This window comes from Camelus dromedarius, chromosome Y, assembly GCF_036321535.1.
Source record: "Camelus dromedarius isolate mCamDro1 chromosome Y, mCamDro1.pat, whole genome shotgun sequence".
Lineage (NCBI taxonomy): Eukaryota > Metazoa > Chordata > Mammalia > Artiodactyla > Camelidae > Camelus > Camelus dromedarius.
In genome coordinates, this window is record NC_087473.1 from 19,740,731 (window position 1) to 19,763,427 (window position 22,697).

At 51.3% G+C, this 22,697-nt stretch overlaps 2 protein-coding genes across 2 annotated transcripts in view; one reads left to right on the forward strand and one right to left on the reverse strand.

Moving 5' to 3' along the window:
- Positions 1-7,242: 7,242 nt before the first annotated feature.
- On the reverse strand, positions 7,243-22,346 carry LOC135320423 (guanine nucleotide exchange factor subunit RIC1-like; the record flags this gene model as incomplete). Its single annotated transcript, XM_064483543.1, has 2 exons — positions 7,243-7,420; positions 21,971-22,346. Coding segments are annotated over 2 exons (534 nt in total), but the record flags the coding sequence as incomplete, so codon positions are not given.
- LOC105103088 (P2Y receptor family member 8) overlaps positions 16,975-22,697 on the forward strand; it is a 45,988-nt gene continuing 40,265 nt past the window's right edge. The window contains exon 1 of the mRNA XM_064483474.1: positions 16,975-17,503. The gene's annotated coding sequence lies outside the window, so the exon portion shown is untranslated. The remainder of the gene's footprint in view (positions 17,504-22,697) is intronic.

Below are 22,697 nucleotides of genomic sequence, written 5' to 3' on the forward strand. Positions count from 1 at the left end.
ATATCACTCTTGTTGAGCATGGATAGAGACTGGGAAGAAGATGAGATATCACCCCCAGGATTACAGGACCACAGGTGCAAGCATTTTGCAGATGTAATTCAAGTCCTCAACCCGTTGATTCAAGTTAATGAAATGAGAGATTATTCTGGGTGGGCCTGACCTAATCAGGTGTCGAAGCCAGCGAGATTTGAAGCAGCAGGGGACACAGCCTGGTTGCCTCGAGGAACCAAACTGCCTGGGGGCAAAGACCCCTCAGCAGGGATTGGCGGATGGCTTCCGGGAGATGAAGGTCTTAATGCTCCAACACAAGAAACTGAATTCTTCCAACAACCCCTGAACCCCTGAGCACTCCGAAAACCCCCCTCTCCTGGCCAGCTTGGCAGCTTGACTTCAGCCTGGGTCTGGGGTGGGGCCTGAGAATTTGAACGCCTACCACGTTCTCAGGTGGTGCAGCTGATCGAGGGACGGCACTCTGAGAACCAACATCTCTAACTGTTCCCTTCTGTCCCCACTTTTTATTCACATCACCGCTTTTTGTTATTGTCTTCAGAGTTCATGTCACTGCCTGAAAATATTATGTTGGTTTTCTTAATGGCTGACTGCTTTACTTCTGCCTGGTGAGGCCGGTGAGCCTGCATCTGGATCTCTGACTTACGAAAACTCTGAGATGACACGCCGCTAAGATCGTAGTCCTTTGCTACAGAGCCACACACAACTAACACATCTGGAATGAACATATGGATCTGAGTCCTCCCTAGCCACAGAAATGTGTGCTCTTTTCCCCCCTGCAGGAAATGACTTCCTCTCTGTGCTTGAACAAGCACCTATTTTCTTAGCATCACTCTGTTTCCTAAAGGCTGCTCTAACACATGACCCCAAGTGGGGGGGGGGGGACAAACAACAGAAATGTACCCCCTCACCTTTCTAGAGACCAGAAGTCTGAAGTCAAGGTGCGGCCAGGGTGCATTCCCTCTGCTGGCTGTAAGGAAGGCTCTGTCCCAGACCTCTCTCCCAGCTTCGGGTGGTCAGCCGGCAACCTCTGGTGTCCCTGGGTTGCTGAGAGCATCAGTGCCATCTCTGTCCCCGTCTTCACGTGACCATCCTCTCTCTGTGTGTCTGTCTCTCTGTCTCTTTTTCCCATAAGGATACCAGCCACCTTAGATCAAACCCACCCTAGTCCACTGTGACCTCATCTTAATGTAACTAATTACAGTGGACACAGGGGTACCTGGGTCCATGCCAGGTGCAGGCATTCCGTGAGGCACTACAAGAATTGAGACCAGCAAGCTGGTGGACTGTTTCTGAACCCAGAGCTATCCCAGTTGTGGCTTCCCTCTGGATTTGGATACTGCCCCCCACCCCAGGTTAGATGCTTTCTCCCCTCTGTATCGGCATCTCATTCACTTTGAGCCATGTCCAGAGATCTCATTAATCTGTTTCTACAAGAAGAATGCCTAGTGTATGCATGCACACATATAAATGTTTGCATATAAGTGTACATGCATCTGACTACCTGGTTATCTATCCATCTACCTGTGTACCCATCCATTACTTCACACACCCATCCATCCATCCATCGACCCATCCATCTACTCATCCAACAGTACATCCATCCATCCATCTATCCACTGATGCATGCATCCACCCATCCTTTTGTGTGTCCATTCACCTGCCTACCCACCCATCCTTTTATTCACCTTCCTCCTTTACCCCCAACTGTCTGTCTCTTCATCTATCCATCCACCCACCCATCCATCCATGCATCCACTCACCCATTGGTCTACTCACCCATCCACCTCAGCCAATCTGTCTACTCATCCAACAATCCACCCACCCATCCATCCACCCATCCATCCATCTGTGTGTCCATTCCTTGCCCACCCACCCATCCCTCCATTCACCCTCTACCCACCCCCATCTGTCTGTCTCTCCATCCATCCATCCATCGGTCTACCAGCCCATCCACTCGTCCATCCAGCCACCCACTCACCCACCTCTACATCCACCCATCGACCCACCTACCCATCTAGCCTTCCCTCTCTCCATCCACCTCACATACCCATGCCTCTCAAGACTTTGTTCAAAATGACTCCTTTCCGCCAGGTGGCGCACCCACCTCCTTAATGAACAATGGCTGTCACCCACCCTGGGACACCGAAGGAGGACACCTGAGGTTGCCAGCTAACCACTTGAAGCCGGGAGAGAGACCTGGGACAGACCCCCCATATTAATCATCTGGTCTGCTCTTGAAGCCAAGCTCTTCTGGGGGCCACCCATCCTCAGCAAAGACACCAGCTCGGTTTCCCATGGACCTTACTCTATTTGTGAAATCCACCCTTTGCAATTCAGTCACTTGTTAGATAGTTCTTCATTTATCCCAGGAGTTTTAATGCCACTTCTTGTGCATTAGCAGCATGACAAAAAGAAACAGACACACTGTGAGGTGCAGACAGTGAAGGAAATGCTCTCTCCCCTCCTGTTGGTCCTGGGGCATAAATCAGTCCGATTTTTGAAAAGAAATCTGACAAAAATCTGTTCATTAGCATATTTAATGTGCCCACATTCTCTTTGAATCTGTAGTCTCAGCATTGTTAATTCATCCTATAGAATTATTTCTTACAAATATACAAATGTGTATGTGCAATAGTGCAGAAATATATATGTATAGCATGTATATATAATGTATACATGTGTGTGTGTAGTTCCTGCAGGTGTAAAATGCATATGTGCAATTAATGCTTCTGGCGGCACTGTGAGACCTGAAATTGGAAACAGCCCCAGTGCACACATGCAGGGTGCCGAGTAAGCCGTTATAAGTAGCCCCTATGCTGAGTCAGCCACAGAAGTACTCAGCCAGCAGGATGCGGTGCTACGTGAAGACCGCATGTTACAGACGTGTCACCTGCCCCCATTGTGGTGGTGATACGACATTCAGCGGTGACCTCAGGCTGTGTGGTCAGCAGCGAGGGGCGGGGAGCCTGCAGCCCTGTTGAAGACGGAGAGAGGGAACAAGGGTGGGATAGAGGATTTGGAGCTTGATCAACGGTGTCCAGTTGGATTGTAGACATCATGGGTGGTGGGAAAAAAACGACCCTGAGGTCATAGGCTCTGGCCACTGGGTTAAATCAGTGACATGAACTGAAGGGAAACCGACCAGGAGAAGGTGCAGGTTGAAGTAGGAAGGAGGCAGGTGGGTCCAGTAGGGTTGAATTAGCTTCGAGGTGCCTGCAGCCTTAATGGAGCTGTCCTGTAAGGTCAGGAGCCCAGGGTAAGTCTAGGAGCAGGAAAAACCATGATATAGAAGGTACAGATACAGGGCAGAAGGAGAAGACACTGGGTCCAATCCATCCATCCATCTATCCATGCATCCATCCACCCATCCATCCATCCATGCATCCATCCATCATCCACCCATCTATGCATCCATCCATTCATCTACTCACCCATCCATCCATCCATCTATTCATCCATCCACCCATCCATCCATCCATCATCCATCCATCCATCCATGCATGCATCCATCCACCCATCCATGCATTAATCCATGAATGCATGCATGCATACATGCATCCATCCATCCACATCAATGTGTGACAATATGCACAGAATATTGTCCACCAGAAAAGCTCACCTGAACCTCAGTACCCAGTTTTTCTTGGTACTCAACTACATAGTATCCATGTGGCTGTCCTTTAGTCTCCAGCCCCTTCCAGAGGTTCAGGGTAATATTTTTAAGTCTCCATCTTCTCCTGGAGTTTGAAACCAATATGGTATGTCCCAATGTCCCCATCATAAATCACATCATTTAACAGTCCTGTGGCCAAAGCCCCCAAGCAAAGACATGCCTATGAAGCAGGCCACTGCAGGGGCCTGGAGGTCACCTCCCAAGAGCAGAGGACAAAGACGGACCTCTCTTTGGGTCAGGTGAAGTCTTCACTACACAAAAACAAAGCACCAAACTGATGCAATTTGTGGTCATGCTTTGAAGGAAGATGAGAAAAGGTGATATAAACCATGGTGGGGCAAGGGTGGAGTCTCCTCAGGAGAACAGGGCGGAAGCCTCAAGGGCGGGACTGCAGGAAGTTGAGGGGAACCTGGCCTCTCGGTGCAGAGGGGCACCCCCTACGCCAAACCCAGGCAGGGGAGCAAGGAATGGTTGACTGTGCTTGCAGGACTTTCCATGGGAGAGGTCCCAGAGACCTCCCACGGGCTCCCCAGGAGAATGAAGTTCTGGCGGGTCTAGGCGAGGCTGGACGGTACAACCAGCTGCCGGCGGCATCCAGGTAGAGGCTGTGGTTTACATGTCACTGTGTTTCATCTCCCGCTTCCTCTCGCCTACGTGACTTATCACATGAGACAGTAGACAGTGTTTTCGGGAGCGGAATGTTGGCTTAATGAGGCCCTCCGCAGTCTGGGCACAGAACGGCTACATCTTCAGCATGGCTCTCACTTTGTAGACATGCGTAAAGACTCTTCGTGCTTTGGTGCCTCCTCCATCATTTCTCAACAACATTTTTTAAATCCTTGCAACAGTGTTCTTAACATTTCCATGTGCCTTCCCCAGCAAATCTGCATGGTTAGGGCTGTAATTTTTTTTTAAATAAATTGCACCAACGTCACCTCTTCTAAGTCTTTGGAAGGACACGTACTATGTTCACGGTTCTCTCGGAGACTTGAATCCCACCCTCCCTTCCTCTCTCCCCAACGACATGACATGATAATCATCTCAGAGCTTTGGTTTGGAGATACGGAGACCTAAGGGGTAAATGATGGGAGACAGAAGCCGCCCACTGGAAACGGTCTGGGGAGGGGGGGAGGTGGCAAGGACGATCTGCGTCCAGCCCTGTGACTAATGAGATCGCAAGAGTCAAATGGGCCCCAGAGGAAGGAACCCAGGTAGGAAGACCCACCACCCACCTCCATAGTTTATCTGTGATAATCAGTGCTGTTGCTAAGCAACTGGGGGGATGTTTTCATTGAAAACAGAGCTCTGATGAGAAAATGCTGGTTCCTGGAGTGCAGATTCCAGGAATTCATTAGCTGTTGATGCACAACTGATATTTTAACGAGATATGCCATCGGGGTGGGGGCGGGGGTGGGTAAGGTCTTATTTCCTACACGAAGGGTAGAAAAATCAGACGCCGTGAAGATCAGATCAGAGGGCAGCCTCAGAATGGGAGACAGAGATACAATGCTGAGATACGGAAGAGTGCCTCCCTTCACAGAAAGGACGTCCTCAGGTTTCTCACCAACGGGCTCGTCTTCTCTTTTCTCTGTAGGGGGATTGTGGCGTCATTCATGGGTTTTTAGGGATGGGATAGCATTTGCCCTTTGCTTTGCATCTCTGCAGATATATTATTCTGGGTATTTCTGTGAAGTCATTTTGTGGATGAGATTAACATTGAAAGTGTTGGACTTTTAGAAGAGCAGATTGTGCTTCCATAGTGTGGGTGGGCCTCATTCAATCAGTTGAAGGACTCCATAAGCTCAAAGACTGACCTTCCTTGAGCAAGAAGCAATTCTGCCAGCTGTCAACCTTCACACTCAACCTATAATCTTCCCTTGGGTCTCCAGCCTGTGATTTGGGACTCGAACCCCCACAATTTTGTAAGCCAATTCCTTAAGAGGAATCTGTTTATCTATACATCTCATTGGCCGAGTTCAAATTGGGTGTTTGAATTCAGCATCTGCTCTGGGTCCATTGGCAGGTCTGCCAGAGGTCAAACCTGGGATGGGGGCACGGTTCTGGAAGGGAGCTGTTGGGAGGTGGGAGGACCCCTACCTGTTTTTGCTGTAGGGGCTGAGGGCCGATCCCTGTGGGTCACACCCGTTAGCAGAGCAGGGTCCTCTGAACATTTCACAGCACGTGTGTCCCCCACCCATCCCACCTCCAACCTGCCTGTGAGCAGAGAGCAGCCTGTGAAAGACACAAATGCATGGAGGACCTGGAGAATTTGGGATACCCTGCAGGATGAGCAGAGATTGTTCGGAACAACTGTAGACACCATAGACCATGCCTCCTTTTGTAGACTCACTGCGAGGATCTGCAACAAGCTGTCGGTGATCACCACCTCTTGCCTGAGTGTGAGGCACAGGGTGTCAGCGGGGCTGGAGTAATCAGACAAATCAAGAGTGAGACAATGGTAGGGGGGTGGGAGGGATAGCTCATGGGCAGAGTGCATGCTTAGCATGCATGAGGTCTTGGGTTCAATCCCCAGTACTTCCATGAAAAAAAAAATTAAAAAAAGAATAAGACAAAGGCATGAAGAAGTCTTAACAGACAAATTAAAAGCAGGAATAGGTGGGAGAAAACTAGATAAACAGATTTGTTCTGTACAACACAGGGGACTCTATTCAATATCTTGTAATAACCTTTGATGAAAAAGAATATGAAAATGTTTACATGTATGTCTATGCATGACTGGGACATTGTGTTGTACACTAGAAATCGACACATTGTATCTGATTGTACTTTAATAAAAAAATTTTTTTAAAGAGTAGGAGGATATACTGGGGATTCAACCCCAAACTTCGTCCATACTAAGCATGTGCTCTACCACTGAGCTATACCCTCCCCCTGAGATCTAAAATTTAAAATCGAAAAGATTTGGTACAAAATAATTGACCTTTGGCCATAAAAATGAAAAGGTTAGTAAAAAAAAAAAAGGCATTTAAATGTGCAATATATAAAAATACACAATGTGTTGTTATAATTACATTGTAATTAGTTTATAGTAATGTATTAATACTATGCATGATAGTTATTATATATACAATATGTTTTCAAAGTACGATATAGAAAATACAGAGTTTGACATCAAAGATGTAAACTGTTTAAAGAAATACATGCCCTTCAAGTCACCTTTTTGGAAAAAAAAAATTGCGCTTATATTCTCATCCCACAAACTGTAAATCAGGGGTCTGTTTTCTGTGATAATAATTATTTTTTACGAAAAGGATTTGACACAGTTATTTCTCTCTGCACATGCAACTGTCAGTGGGGAAAGGTTGATATTTGCAAAACCCTGAAATAATCATCCCTGAAAATAACTCAAGACTAAATGTAGCCTCAGGAATAGAGGGCGTCCATTCCCTTTGTTTCAACAAAGTAATGCTTTTGACAATCAATGTGTCAAAAGTCTGGGAGCCCAGACTGTTTATTCCCACCCCCACCCCCAATTTTCTATTGATAAATTGATACCTTAAATAGATGATATGTTAGATTAATGATCTATTGATTGATAGATGCATGCATATGTAGATTAGGTGGTTAGGTAGGTAGATAGATGATAGATAGATAGACAGACAGACAGATAGATAGATGGATAGATAGATAAATGGATGGATGGATGGATAGATGGGTGGATAGATGGATAGATGGATGGATAGATGGATGGATAGATGGGTGGATAGACAGAGATAAATTAGATGGATGGATGGATAGATAAATGGGTGGATGGATGAATGGATGGATAGATAGATAGATAGATAGACAGACGACAGGCAGGTAGATGAGTCCTGAGCTCAGTTGCTGAGATGGGGAGAGCCAGGAGTCTGAGTAGGAGGAGGGAGGCCCCTCCCTTGGAGAAGTTCTGTCTTCACCTTGACAACAGGGGATCAGATGAGGGGTGGCCCGGCACCTGCCCTGGAGGAAAACCCCAAACCGCAGTGGGGTGGGTGGGCGCTGTCTGTGGGTGGGCCCACAAACACCCACAGTGCCTCAGAATTAACCCATTCACAACCACAAAGCAAACTACGATCCAGGGGACTCAGGGGAGGCCCCATGGCCCCTTCTCCAGCAGGCGAGCCCTGGAAGCTGAAGGTTTAGGGGAGCCCCTTGGAGAAGACGGGGGGCGAGGAGACAGCCCATCGGGAGGGCCCTCCCATAGCGCTAGGCGCTGCACCTGGGGGCACAGAGGAGACCCCACTTCCAGGTCCAGTCCTGGCGGCTCCTGCTGAGGGCTCCCGGGGGGCAGAGGGCAAGCAGGGAAATGCAGTCAGTACAGACCCTCCCCATCATCCCACTGCACCCACTTTCCCTCTTATTAGCATCTTCTATTGCTCTGATGCATTCGTTACCATGAACGGACCAACATTGAACTCTGTTATCCACCAGAGTCTGTATTTTATTCAAATCTCCTCCCCTCCCCCAAATGTCATTTTTCTGTTTAGGGTCCCCCTACACCAGGATCCTACATGACATTCAGTCTTCAATCTCCTTGGGTTCCCCTGGGCTGGGGCCACTTCTCAGGGTTTCTTTGGTTGTAATGACCTTGTCCGCTCCGAGGGAGGCTGGGCAGGGATTTTGCTGGGTGCCCCTCCCTTGGGATGTGTTTGGTGTTTTTCTTGGGTTAGACGGGGTTGTGGGTTTGGGGGGAGGAAGACCACAGAGGGAAAGGCTGTGTCTCATGGCGTCATGCCAAGGTTGCATGCCCTCAGCCTGACTTATCACGGTGGATGTTGACCTTGCTCACCTGGCTCAGGTGTGTTTGTAAGGTGTCTCGGTTGTAAAGTTATCAGGAAGTCACCGTGCTCAGCCCACACTGAGGGGTGCTGAGAAGTCCTCTCTCTCTGCCTGTGGGGGAGTTTGCACAGATGGCTGCTTCTTAGAAAACGGGAGCAGAATCAAATCTCTTAGCACATCATCACCCCTCCGCACCCAGTCCCGTGGTACCCAGAATCCACCTTCCATGTGGACTGTTGAAGACCTATTTTTCGGAGGCTACTGCAATCATCCAAGCACAGGGGCTGGGTCGGGACAACTGCACTGGGTTGGGAGAGCCCTACGCTCAGCCACGTCCTCACCCCCACTGCCTTTCCATCTAGAATTTCACATTAGAGATTCATTCCTTTGGCGTTGACGACATGGTTCCTAAAGACGTTCTTAGCTAGTATGTCAGCAGGATAAGGAATCCCAAGCTCAAAGGCAGAGGGGTGATCTGAATTCTTGGGTCTTCACTTCACTTCTCGTGGCGGGGGCAGGGTGGGGCAGCCAACAAAATCAGGGCACCTCCCTTTCCTGATTTTTCTGGCACAGGGACTCCCTGACTTCTCCTCCCCATTTTCCCAGTCTGCCTGTCTCTCCCCAGGCTCCTCGTGGCTCCCTCCCACCCCAGGTCCTCCCATCTATCCTCAGGCCCTTTGATGCTTCAAGTGAGGCCCATGTACAGAGGTCTCCGGAAAGCGTCTCTTCTCCAGACCAAGGCGGGTATGGAATTGTTGTTCCGGGGCAGGCATTTGTAGAAATCCCATTCATAAAGGGAGTTTAGGAATTTGCATCTCCACTGTTGCCAATCTCATCACGGTTACCTGCTAGGACTCTGCTTTCTCTCTCAAATCGTTGACTACACCCCAAATCTTTCTTTATCTGTATAAATAGCCATCACTAATTTTGACCTCTAATTTTCTTGACATCGCTGTAATGTAAGGGGCCTGGGGGAAACGCTGTGTTTGGGGACGTCCCAAGGGGCTGCAGTAACTCCAGAAAGGTGGAAAGGTAGCTTTCAGCTCCACTCACCCCATGGGGAACCCCAGTCCCAGAAAGAACCTTCAAGATTCTCCTAAAAATGCAGAACAATTTGGAGAAGGCAGTTAGCTTCAGTGTTACGGTGGTTTTGAACAGACGGAAAGATTTTAAAAGCCCAGAGCGGGTTAGGAGGTTTTATTGTGACTTTTCATATCATGCAGAGGGGTAAGGGATCTCTTTTTATCCAGCTGATTCACAAATGCCATGTTCTTTAGTGGGGTGGGGATAGCACATAACACAATCTGGTGAGTTCAAGTCTCCTTGTCCTGGCCGATCCCAGGGCCCCGGTCTATTTAATGAGTGCACCGGTGCACCCAGGACGGGTCAGGACCCTGGGTGGTGTGGCCGCTATTGGCCAGGTTCTAAATGACAAGCACTGCTGAGAACCTTTTAACACAATGCCTTGGATCCAACCCAACGCTCAGCCAGCCTGATTTTTGCATGACAGAGAGTTTTGCTTTTTGCCAAGGAGAGTGTGTGAGTGCCTGTGTGTACATGTCTAGGCATGTGTGTGAATACCATGTGTTTATTGGGGGCCACATAAGCCTAATCCGATTTTTAATATCTCACCAGTAAAATATGCCTGCGCAACACCGTCTGAGAGCCGAGACCTGGAGACAAGCTCACTGGCTATGGATGGCTAAATGGACAAAGGAGTTGTGGTGTATGCACACAACGGAAGACCACCCAGCCATAAAGAAGAATGAAATCACACCATTCGCAGCACATGGATGGCCCTGGAGATGATCACACTAAGGAAGTAAGTCAGACAGAGAAAGACAAATATCACGTGGTGTCACTTCTATGTGGAATCTGAAAAAATGACCCGAATGAACTTACTTACAAAACAGAGGCAGACTCACAGGCATAGAGAACAAACTTACGGTCACCAAAGGGGAAGGAGGGGGAGGGATAAATTAGGAGTTTGGGATGAGCAGATACACACTACTGTATATAAAATGGCTAAACAACAAGGTCCTACTTTACAGCACAGGGAACCATATTTAATACCTTGTAATAACCTATAATGGAAAGGAATCTAAATATATATATATATCTGAATCACTTTGCTGTACACCAGAAACTAACACCACATTGTAAATCAACTATACTTCAATTTAAAAAAAAAGAGAGTGAGTAAATAAAGAAGGTATATATATGTATATGCACACACACACACACACACACACACACACACACACACACACACACAATGGAATATTACTCAGCCATAAAAAGGAAGAAAATGATGCCATTTGAATATAATGTGTATGTGCAGTCGAACTGTAATAATTCTACATAATAAAACTGGAAAAAAAAGTAAAAAAAATAATAGTGCCATTTTGACAACGTGGGTGGACCTGGAGGGCACTGTGCCAAGTGAGATGAGTCAGACAGAGACGAATGACATGAGGAATCTCAATTAGCCAGATTTGCAGAAGCAGAGAGTGGAATGGGGGCTCCCGGGGGCTGGGAGGTGGGGGAAATCGGGGGTGTTGGTTAAAAGGTCTAAACTTCCAGTTTAAAGATGAATAAATTAGGAGCTCAAAGCCAAAATCGACTCTGTCTCCCGCTGATGACAGTACCGAGTCTGGAGAGCCAACCTCAGGAAAAAAGGCAGGTCTCATGGTCTGAGCGCACACCCTCTCCAGGAAGCAAGCTGCAGCAATATTTGTTCCTGTTCAATGGCCGCTTTTAGTTTTAGTTCGTTTTGCATGGGTGTCAATAAATATCAACGTTACTCAAAAAAACCCCCAAAAGGTGAAAATGTTCCAGAGATTCAATGCACAGTGTGGTGAATATGGTTAACAATACTGTAGGAATGCTGGAAATTTGCTAAGATGGTGGGTGTTAAATGTTCTCACCACACAGACACACATACACAACAAGGTGGCACTAGGAGGTGCCAGGCGCATTCACTAACTTGGCTGGCGATCATTTCACAATGCATGTGCGTGGAAACCTTGCACTGTATACCTTAAATATGTATCATTTTTAGTAACCTATTATATACCCATAAAGCTGAAAAAATACTGTTTCTCAAAGCAGATTGCTTAAGCCTTTTTTTTTTTATTGAAGTATAATCAGCTACCATGTGTCCATCTCTGGTGCACAGCACACTGTCCCAGTCATGCACATACATACATATATTCATTTTCATGTTCTTCTTCATTAAAGGTTATTACAAGATATTGAACATGGTTCCCTGTGCTCTACAGAAGAAGCTTTTTTAAAATCTATTTTTATATGTAGTGGGTAACATTTGCAAATTTCAAACTGCCAGATTTATCCCTTCCCACCCACTTTCCCTGGTAACCATAGGATTGTTTACTATGTCTGTGAGTCTGTTTCTGTTTTGTAGATGAGTTCGTTAGTGTCTTCTTTTTTCATTTTTTTTTTTTTGGATTCCACATATGAGTAATACCACATGGTATTTTTCTTTCTCTTCGTGGCTTACTTCACTCAGTAAGACAATCTCTAGGTCCATCCATGTTGCTGCAAATGGCATTACTTCATTCTTTTTTATGGCTGAGTAGTATTCCAGTGTATAAATACACCACATCTTCTTTATCCAGTCATCTGTCGATGGACATTTAGGTTGTTTGCATGTCTTGGTTATTGTAAATAGTGCTGCTATGAAAATGGCATGCATGCATCTGTTTGAATTAAGATTCCCTATATATATATATGCCCAGGAGTGGGATTGCTGGATCATATGGTAAGTCTATTCCTAGTCTTCTTAGGAATCTCCATACTGTTCTCCACAGTGGCTGCACCAAACTGCATTTCCACCAGCAGTGTAAGAGGGCTCCCTTTTCTCCACAGCCTCTCCAGCATTTATTGGTTGGACTTTGCTGGGAGTTTCTGGATGGTCTCATGTGGGGACGTCCCCCCTCCTGCAACCCCATCCAAGTGCCATCCGGGAAAGCTGGTTGCATTCCTGCCTCTGGTGCTCAGATCCTTTTCCAAGATCAGTTCATGATCCCTCAAGCCCCCTATGGGGAAAAACAGGGATGCGGACCCCCTGGGTTAGGACAGACCCCTGCCAGGGAGAGCAAACCTCCCTCTCCATCCCACTCCCCATGTTGTTTGGAAAAACACCGGTTAGTTGAGCTTTAAAACAGGTAACTAGCTCCTACTGTGTAACCACATGGCCCCGAAACCTACACAGTTTCATTGTCAGCTGCCATAGTGGGTGCTCAGTGGCCCAGAGAGTGTGAACACACCATTGTGACATCAGAGCAGTGGCAACCCTTGTGTCAGGATGAAATGTGCCCTACAAAGATATGTCCACATCCTGACCTCCAGAACCTGGGAACAGGACTTTGTTTGGAAACAGAGTCTCTGCAGATGGGATGACGTGAAGGGTCTGAGAGGAGGTCCTCCTGGAGGAGGTGGCCCTGCATCCAAGGACAGTGTCCGTAGAAGAGACAGAAGAGGAGAGACACAGACACAGAGGAGAAGCCACGTGGAGACGGAGGCAGAGACGGGAGGGAGGTGGCCACCAGCCCAGTGATGGACGCCTGGAGCCCCCAGAAGCTGGAAGAGGCAGGAAGGACCCTTCCCTGGAGCCTCGGGAGGGAACGCGGCCCTTGGACACCTTGACCTCAGACGCCTGGCCTCCAGGACTGGGGGAGGGTGGATGTCTGTGGTTTTAAGGTGTCCAGCTTGTGGTTATTTGAGTCCCCAGGACCTGGTATTTAAAACGTGCCAGGTTTTGAGCGGTTTGGGGGTGGAGAGAAGTCAGGGATCTGGAAGGCCCCAGGCCAGGAGATCGAGAGGGAACAGACAGGCCTGGCTGGTGAGGGTTTGCTCTCTCTCAGGGCCAAGTCCTTGGCTTGGATCCCACACAGGTCCCCACAGCCCAGTCAAGTCCAGCTTTTTCAGTTTTACGATCAGCAATGCCTTTTCATGAACCCTCGTGGGGAACTCCCACTGACGGGGCCTTAGAAACTAGAACTGGGGTGGGGAGGGGGCACTTCCTCAGGAAAATCAGATGTGTGCTATTTATTTTACATCCGTTGTCAGTTTTGCTTTTAGTTTTTGTCTCCAGTGGACAATCTCCATCTGGCTGTGCTCTGCAGAATGTGACAGCACAGGAGCTCGGGGCTCTCAGCACATGTCAGGTGTGGCGGGGGTGCCCAGTGGGAGAATCAAAGGCCCTGGTGGAGCTGACAGTCCCAGGGATGGAGGCAAGGCTATCTGATTCTTTAAAAAAATAAATGTTTTTTAATTGCAGTGAAATCCACATAATGTGCAAATCATCCTTTTAGAGCAAACAATTTGGGGACATTGAGCACGTTCACAATATTGTGCTACCGGCAGCTCTGTCGAGTTCTAGAACCTCCTTGTCACTGCAAAGGAGACCCCGTTCCCATGAGCAGCCACTCCCCTCCCCGTCCCCCAGCCCCTGGCACCACGAACCCACTTTCTGTGTCTATGGAGTTGCCTGTTCTGGGCATTTCCGGTAAATGGAATCACACCCTGTGTGTCCTTCTGTGTCTGCTTCTCTCTCTGAGCACCCTGTGTTCAGGGTCCGTCCACAAAGTAGCCTGTGTCAGAGCTTCACTCCTTTTCCTGGCTGAGTAATATTCCCTTATGTGGATGGACCCCATTCTGTTTATCCATCCATTCATCGATCCATCCATCCATCACCCATCCACCCATCCATCCATCCATCTATTCATCCATCCATCCATCCATCCACTCATCCATCCATCCACTCATCCATCCATCCACCCATCCATCCATTCACCCACTAAACCACCCAACCACCCCCATATCCATCCATCCATCCATCCATCCACGGACACTTGGGTTGCCTCTAGCTTCTGGCTGCTGTGCATCCCACTGCTTGAACCACCTTTGTTGCCCTCTCTTCTTGACAACCCAGAACCATCACCTCCCGAGTCCCAGATAATGCCTTTCTGACACCTCCTGAGGCCAGAGAGTTCCTTACGCACCGAGACTGCGCAGCATGGCCTCCTGTACCTTGTTTTTTCCCTTCTCGAGGTTTTGTGGGTACCCGCCTCTGGAGGGAAATGGGCTGGCCGGATGGAGAGGGCCCGAAAGGGTCTGCGGTGTGGGGGTGTGGAGGGTGGGTCCCTTCCTTTTCCCGTGTGTTCACCTGATTTTCAGCAGGTCCGCCCAGGGCTGCAGAGACACCAAGAGGCCATGGGGTGGGGGAAATGCCTTCCTGGGATGGCGGTCGTGGTTCCTGTGAACATGAGGCCTGACTTTGCCACCTCTCGGGGTCTGCTTTGCAGTGAAGGCAGTGATGAGAGTCATGTGCAGGCACGGGGCTGTGACCTGGCCCATGGTCTGGTCTCGGGACAGGGAAGTGTGGGCATTTGGTTCCCACACCCACACGCTGGGGGCTCACGCTCACCCCAAACAGCATTATCATCTACCCTGGGGGGGGTCCGGACCCTCCTCTGTGTCACATCTCCCTTGTCTTCTTCCCGTTTGCTAGAGCTGGGACCCCCCCCCCACCCACTGTGAGGCAGGAAGGAAGGCACACCCTCCACCTGCTGGAAAGGCCCCAAGTGGATGGGCTCTTGAGTGCGGGGCTAAGTGCACTGAGCTGACCACCAAATTATCACCTTGTCATCTGAAAATGCTTTATAACAGCTAAACAATCTCACGTGAGTCCCCTCACCGGACGTGCAGTAATGCTGGTCTCCTCCCCCGAGGTTGTGGTGAAGGACAGAGCAGTGTTTACTGCAGGCACTGAAAAAGGGGTCCAGGCAGCTGGTGCTCAACACACCCCAACTTCCCGATGGCTTTCAGGGAAAGGGTTTTAAAGACGGGGGAGGGAGGGGACAATGGGTGCATGATCAGCTCATGCACATCCTTCTGATTGGCTGGTGGTGAGGTCATCGGGAGTCAACGCCATGAACTTTCTGGTCCCAGTGGTCTGGGATCTCCGTGCTGGTGGGCAGCACACAGTTAACTTCTCCCACCTGGTGGGGTTTCAGTGTCTGCAAAACAGATCAAAGAACATGGCTCAGAATATGTAGATCTACAGCACTTGAGGGGGAACTCAAGGTCCTTGACTTTGTCTGATGGATGGATGGATGGATGGATATGGGGGTGGATGGGTGGCTGAGTGGGTGGGTGGATGGATGGATAAACAGAATGAGGTCCATCCACACAGGGGAATATTACTCAGCCTGGAAAAGGAGTGAAGCTCTGACACAGGCTACAACGTGGATGGACCTTGAACACAGGATGAGAGAAGCACACAGAAGGACACACAGGGTGTGATTCCTTTTTACAGGAAACGCCCAGAACAGGCAAATCCACAGACACAGAAAGTGGACAGAGACTGATTAGTAGGCTGCCAGGTGCTGGGGAAGGGGGATGAGGATGGATGACTTAATGGGCACATGGTCTCCTTTTGGGGTAACCCTCGTATACACCTCAGGATGTGAATCTCATGGTCGCCAACACAGCAGCTCAGGGATGCTAAGGGGGCAGGATACATCTAGTTACATACTCCATCCACAGTTCTGCTTTGTGCAATTTAGTTATAGTGAGATTTTTTCCCTAATTCCCGTAATGCCTGCCCCAGTGTGTGTAGAAATCCTAAAGCCAGAGGCATCAGGACCAAGGGGCTTACAGCTTCCTGGGTACACCAGCCCAGCTGGGGCCTCACAGACTGGACTCCTGAATGTGACCTTCCATACTGCAGTGGGGGAGAACTGCGCAGACCCACAGCATCCCAGGGCCATGTCCTCTCAGCAGGGCCGACCCCTCCACCGTTAGCTGCAAACTTCCAATGTGGGAGGACCACTGTCTGTACAAGAATGATATGGATACATAGAGGGATGGACTGAGGGATGGGAGACATAGATAGATGAGAGGTACAGAGAGAGATTACAGGCAGAGAATAGAGAGATAGATGAATAGATAGATGATAGATAGATAGATAGATAGATAGATACATAGATAGATACATAGATAGATACATAGATAGATAGATAGAGGGAAATATTGGTGCATGGATAGGTGGATGGATTGATGGATGGAGAGATACATGGATAGACGGACGGACAGATGGATTGATGGATGGATGGATGGATGGACGGATGGATGGATAGATACATACATACATACATATGTAGATAGACAGAACAATGGATGGATGGGTGGATGGATGGATGGATGATAGATCAGTAGAAAAATAGATGCAAGGGGCTGTAGGCAGGTAGATAGAAGAATGGATGGATGTGCGTGGGTCACTGCGCACGTCACTTTCTTCTGGTGGCGAGACCAGAAGAGTTGGCCAGGCACACAGCTATGGCAGGCAAGAGGAAGTTCTTTTGGTTAGCCTACTTCTGAAACTTTTTTTTTTTTTTAAATAAAAACCCCCAGGTATTTGCTCGTCTGGAAATACAACTTCAGTTCACCGCCCGCGGTACCTTCAGCACCGGGGCCCCTCCTCCGTGCCACACCTGAAGCTCCTCTGTCAGCGGCAAACCCTTTTGGGAAAGGCAGGGTCTGCCTGCAGCCGCCGTGGGACCAGGACGAGCCCGCAGCCCCGAGGGCCCGGCTCCGGGGGCCGGCACCCCGCCCACGCGGGGCGGGACGGGCGCTGATAGGAGGCGGCGGTGGCGGGCTTGGCCGAGACCGGGGACCAGAGAAAACAGACCAACCGACTGTTGCACAGGAAATTTCAAAACGGGTTTCCTCCCCACCAGCCTGACTCCGCCGCCGCCGCCGCCGCCGCCGGGGCGGCCCGGGAGGTGGACCTGGGAGGCTGTGCATCCGGCGAGGGCGCAGCCGCCGCGCCATGGCCCCCGCGCGCCGGGCCGGACACGCAGCGCGGACGCCGGGCCCGGAGCCCTTTGCCGACCCCGACGACCGCCGCGGCTCGCCCGGACGCAGCAGGGCTCCGCTTGCCGACGGCCGGCTCTGAGGCGCAGCCGGCGCGCCTGGACCCCGGCGGGCTCTGCGCCGCCGCCGCCGCCCCAGGTGCGTGCAAAGCCCGTTCCCCGCCGCGCGCCTCCCCAGGAGCCCGGGAGGGCCGGGGAGGGTCGGCCGCGCTGAGCGGCTGGGGGGAAGTCTGCGCCCCGTCTCCCCCCGGGGCGCAGGCGGGACGGGAAGCGCCCCGCAGAGACCCGCGCGCCCACGGAGCGGGGAGGCGGATGCTCGGAACGCGCTCTGCGGCGCAAGCTCATTCAGGAAAGCTCACCTGCGCACAGGTGCGCCCTGAACGCCGCCAGGCCACGGGGGCCCCAGCCCAGAAGTGTCCCGGCCGCCGGGCCCACCCCCGTTTCACCCACTGAGACCAGCGCACCTGCGCCGGCCCACGTGCCAAGCCAGCTTCCCGGGGCGTTGGGTAAAGCGTCGCAGACGGGTCTCGCCGACGGGGCGCCCCAAGCGCGGGCCGCGGCCGCTTCGGCACCCCCCTCCCCGGCCGCGCGGACCAGGCCGTCTGGGGCGCCGGGGTCACGCTGGGCCGAGGGGAATGACGAGCGCGTGCTTGTTTCCAGACCCAGGAGGGGTTTTTTCTGCCCTCTGTCACGTTGTCGTGTCCGTTCAGCGCGCGGGCTGAAAAGCGGGCTTGTCAGGCAGGAGCGCGGAGGGTCGGAGCCCCCCCATCCCTGGCGGGAGAAGCTGGTGGAGTCGATGGCCGGGGACGGGGCACCTGGGGGCGGACGGAGCGCGCCTTGCCCTTTGAAGGCGTTTCCAAGCTAGAGAAGTGGTGTTTTCATTTGTTGCGGTGTTGCCTACGTGGAGGGAGGGGGCGTGCGCCCCCTGGACGTTGTCCCCCGAATCCTGGCTACACCCCCCCGCCCAGGGGGAGGACCCAGGAGGTGAGAAGACTCAGGAAATACCCTGCTCAGAGGGAGGGAAGGACCCTCTACAGACGCGCCGGGGGCCCCTCCCCCAACCCTCCCTGGGGTCTGTGTTGTCGTCTTGGGGACCAGGACGGGAAGGGATGTGTGAGTGACAGAGTGGCCGGTGATGGTGGGTAATCACTCATCAGCAGACGCCCCTTGGCCGGGCACCTGAGCCCTCCAGCCCCCGGGTGCGGCTCCTCACCTGGCCCAGCCCCTCCATCTGCGCTTCCTCCGTGGGCGTGACCACCGGCGGCGGCACGTGTAGGGCCCTCCCTGCCACATCCCCACTTCTGGCCAGGAGGCAGCATGGTGGTTGGGCAGGATACAGGAGCCCCACACTCACCTGCTCCCTGAGGGAGGGCAGTTGTCCAGCCCCCCCCCCCACCCCCGGAGATGACCCATGCCGGCCTCTGACCCTCCGCAGGGCCAAGGTCACACCGTGGAGAGCCATGATCCCGTGGACAAGCACAGACGGGGCTGAGGGATGGGCTCCCCAGGAAGGTCCCAGGGGACAGCGCTGGGCACTGGGAATCCCCAGTGAGAGCTGGGCGCCTGCATCCACACCCTCCTGCCACACAGAGGGATGGATGGACGTGAGGTCTGCCTTCATTTAGGGAAAGCAGTAGCCGGAAGGGCAGTTGGTGACTGGGTATGCTTCTGAGCCATGCAGGGAATCCGGCCTGAGGGGCTGCTTATGTGCTGTGACACTGGGGGTCCGAGTCTGTCCTGGGATCTTGGGGGGCCGTGTCTCTGCTGGGACCTGGGGGGTGTGTCCATGCTGGGACCTTGGGGGACTGCATCTGAGCTAGGGCCTCGGGGGCCACATCTGTGCCGGCGTCTGAGTGGGGAACTGCGGTTACATTGTTGCACAGGTTGTCCTGCCGGGGTGGAAATGGCCAGGACTCAGGAGCAGGCAGTATGCAGTGCCGTCTGCCCCAGGCCCTCCTCATCCCAGTCCCCTCTGAAAAGGAGGGTGATGTGTCAGAGCAAGCAGGTTGGGTGCCCGAGCACTGTGATACAACACTTTTTCTGCACCGACTGTGTACAGCCATGCACACCCTGCCTGCACACCATCTCCTTCCATCCTAACCTCACCGTCCTCAGCCCCACGTGTCCAGTGCGGAAACTGAGGCTTGGACTTGGCTAAGCACACAGAGCCCGTGAGAGGCCTAGCAGGAATCTGGACCCAGACTTTTGGACTTCAGGGCCCTCTTGACTAACCTGACATCTGGCCGCTGGCCTGCTGTCCCACTGATGGGGGCAGTGGACAAGTCACCATGTGCCCTGTGCAATGGGGAGCACTTCCAGGGAATAGAAAGATCAAACAGTGAGACACAGGCTCAGAGGGTTCAGGGCGGGAAGGAATCCAGGAGGGCTTCCTGGAAGAGGTGGCATTCACCAGGGGCACCTGGGATGTCCAAGAGAGCAGAGCTGTGGCAGGACAGATGTCACGGGTGACAGCAGGGGTGAGGATGGGCTGTGTGTGCCAAGTGGAGGAAGGGTTCGGGCACAGGGGTAGGACAGTCCCAGAAGGAGGATGACTTTCATGGGCAAAGTCATGGAAGCGTCTGGCATGGCTGGTCTATGCTTTGGAAAGAGATCTGGGCGGGGCTGTGGGGCCAGGACCGAGGTGCGAACTAGGTCACTGGTGCTCTGAGCAGAAAACAGCACAGAGGTAGAATCTGTGGTTCACTGACACGATGGGGGCTGGACACGAGACAGAGGCCGAAGTGGCTGGGGGTAAGGGCGGCATGGACAAGGCAGGGCAGGGGGTGGGCCAGGCTGTGTTTGTGGAAGATGGTCCTGGCTGGACCTTCAAGGAGGTTGCCGACTAGGTGGGAGTCGAGAGTGGGGACCCCAGGCTTTGAGTAGTCTTAGGGTCCGGGGCATTGTTTCTGGGGGACAGCATGAGCAGGAGACCCCAATGGAGAGAGGGGATGCGGGAAAAGAGAATCGAGGGGTGTCTGGGGGCAGAATCAAGTGTCAGATACACAGGGCCAGGGCGTGGCCTCTTGGATGGGACATGAGTCACATTCAGACTGGGTGGTCCTGTCATGCACTGTGGGGTGTGGACCAGCCTCCCTGGTCTCCACCCACCAGATGCCAGCTGTTCTCTCCTCCCCAAGTTGGGACAACCAGAAATGTCCCCAGACATTGTCCTATGTCCTGGAGTGAGAGGGGCAAAGTTGCCCCTGGTCACAAAGCACTGATTGACAGATAAGTGACAGGTAAATAGATAAATTAGATGACAGATGACTGATTCATTGATTAATTGATGATATAGATCATTGACATGACAGATGAATAGATAAGTAGATGACAGACAAATAGATTAGATAATAGATAACTGATAGATGGTAGATGAATTGACAGCTGACAGTTGGATAGATAGATAAGTAGGTGATTGGTAGATAGGTACATAGATAATAAATGATAGAGGTACATAAATGTAAATACACACATGCATTCATAATAGGGAAATGTGTGATAGATGGATAGATAGGATGGATGGATGGATAGATAGACAGACAGATAAGATGGATGAATAGGTAGGTAGGTAGATAGATTAGATGGATAGATGGATAGATAGATAGACAGACAGACAGACTGATACACAGACAGACCGCTCATGTCAGGCAGGGCTTCTCAACGCAGACTACTGGCATTTTAGTTGGGATAACTCTTGTGCTGTCCTGCGCACTGTAGGGTGTTGAACAGCATCCCTGGTCTCTACCCACCAGATGTCAGTTGCTCCTACACAAATCGTGACACCCCAAAACTGTCCCCAGACACCACCAAGTGTCCTCTGTGTGGTAGAACTGCCCCCAGTTCAGGACCACCAGGGAAGAGGCGGGAAGGCTGGAGGGACAGTGCAGCCAGGCTGGGAGGAGATGCAGGACCAGGTCACATCCCCCAGGTCTCAGGGGGAGAACCTGGCTGAGTCAGAACATTCCGGGCCGCTTCCTCCCATTCTCAGTTCTAGCTGTGTGGTCCTGTTCCTATAACAGAAAACTTAAAATTAAGAAGGCCCTGTAATAGGGCACAGAGATATGTGTATAGAGTAAAAAGATTTCCTTTTGGCAGGGGAAACGGGCCAGGGTTGATTCCCTGCCGTCCACACAGAGGGCCTGGTGAGAGTGTGTGTCACCCCTGCAGCATGGGATTATCTGCCCAAGAACCAAACGTTGGTTCTGACAAGTGGCACTTTGGCTACAAAACAGGAACAACAGGAAGACACTTTTGTAATAACTTGTGCTATAAAGGGAATAGAGGAAGTGGGACGATTAGGAGACGCAGCTCCGTGTAGGGCTGCCTGGTAGCTCACTGCCACGGATGTGGCCCATCTGCCAGGATGTGTGAGCTCCTCCGAATACCCTGTGGTTGGAGGCATGGGTCTCCAGGGGTTTCTGTCATATGCACGTGTGCTGGGGGTGGAACGGGGCAAACCCATTCTTGCATTGAGGACAGGGGCAGTCCAGCAGGCAGACATATGGGGTAGGATCCAAAATAACCCCTCAGTCTCAGCCACAGGGAACAAATGGGGGCGTGCCTGCATGAGCTGTGACCTTGTGCATGAGAGACCACAAGAAATCACCACGGGCTCTGTAATCATTTGTTAGGTGGTGGATGGAAAAAGGAGTGGATAGATGGATAAATGCATGGATGGGTAGATGGATGGATGGATGGATGGATGGATAGATGGATGGATGAGTAGATGGATGGATGATGGATGGGTGGATGGATGGATGAGTAGATGGATGGATGACGGATGGATGGATGGGTAGATGGATGGATGGATGGATGGATAGATGGATGGATGAGTGGATGGATAGATAGATAAATGCATGGATGGATGGGTGGATGGATGGATGAGTAGATGGATGGATGGATGGATGGATGGGTGAGTAGATGGATGGGTGATGGATGGATGGATGGATGGGTGATGGATGGATGGATGGATGGATGGGTAGATGGATGGATAGGCAGATGGAGGATGGATGAATGGACAGATAAAACAAGAGAGGAGGCTGGGTCCCAGTGAATTCCTCTGAATTAGTTTCTTGAGGAAGCCGTAACAAATTACCACAAACTGGGTGGCTTAGAACAATGGAGTTTTATCCTCTCACATTGTGGGGACTGGAGCTCCAAGGTCAAAGTATCCCAGGGCTGCACTCCCTTTGGAGGCTCCAGGGGAGGGTCCTTCCTGCCTCTTCCAAGTTCTGGAGGCCACAGGTGTGTCTGGGCTGGTGGCTGCCTCCCTCTCATCTCTGTCTTCACCCCGCTTTCTTCTGTCCATGTGTTTTTGTGTCTCTGTCCACCTT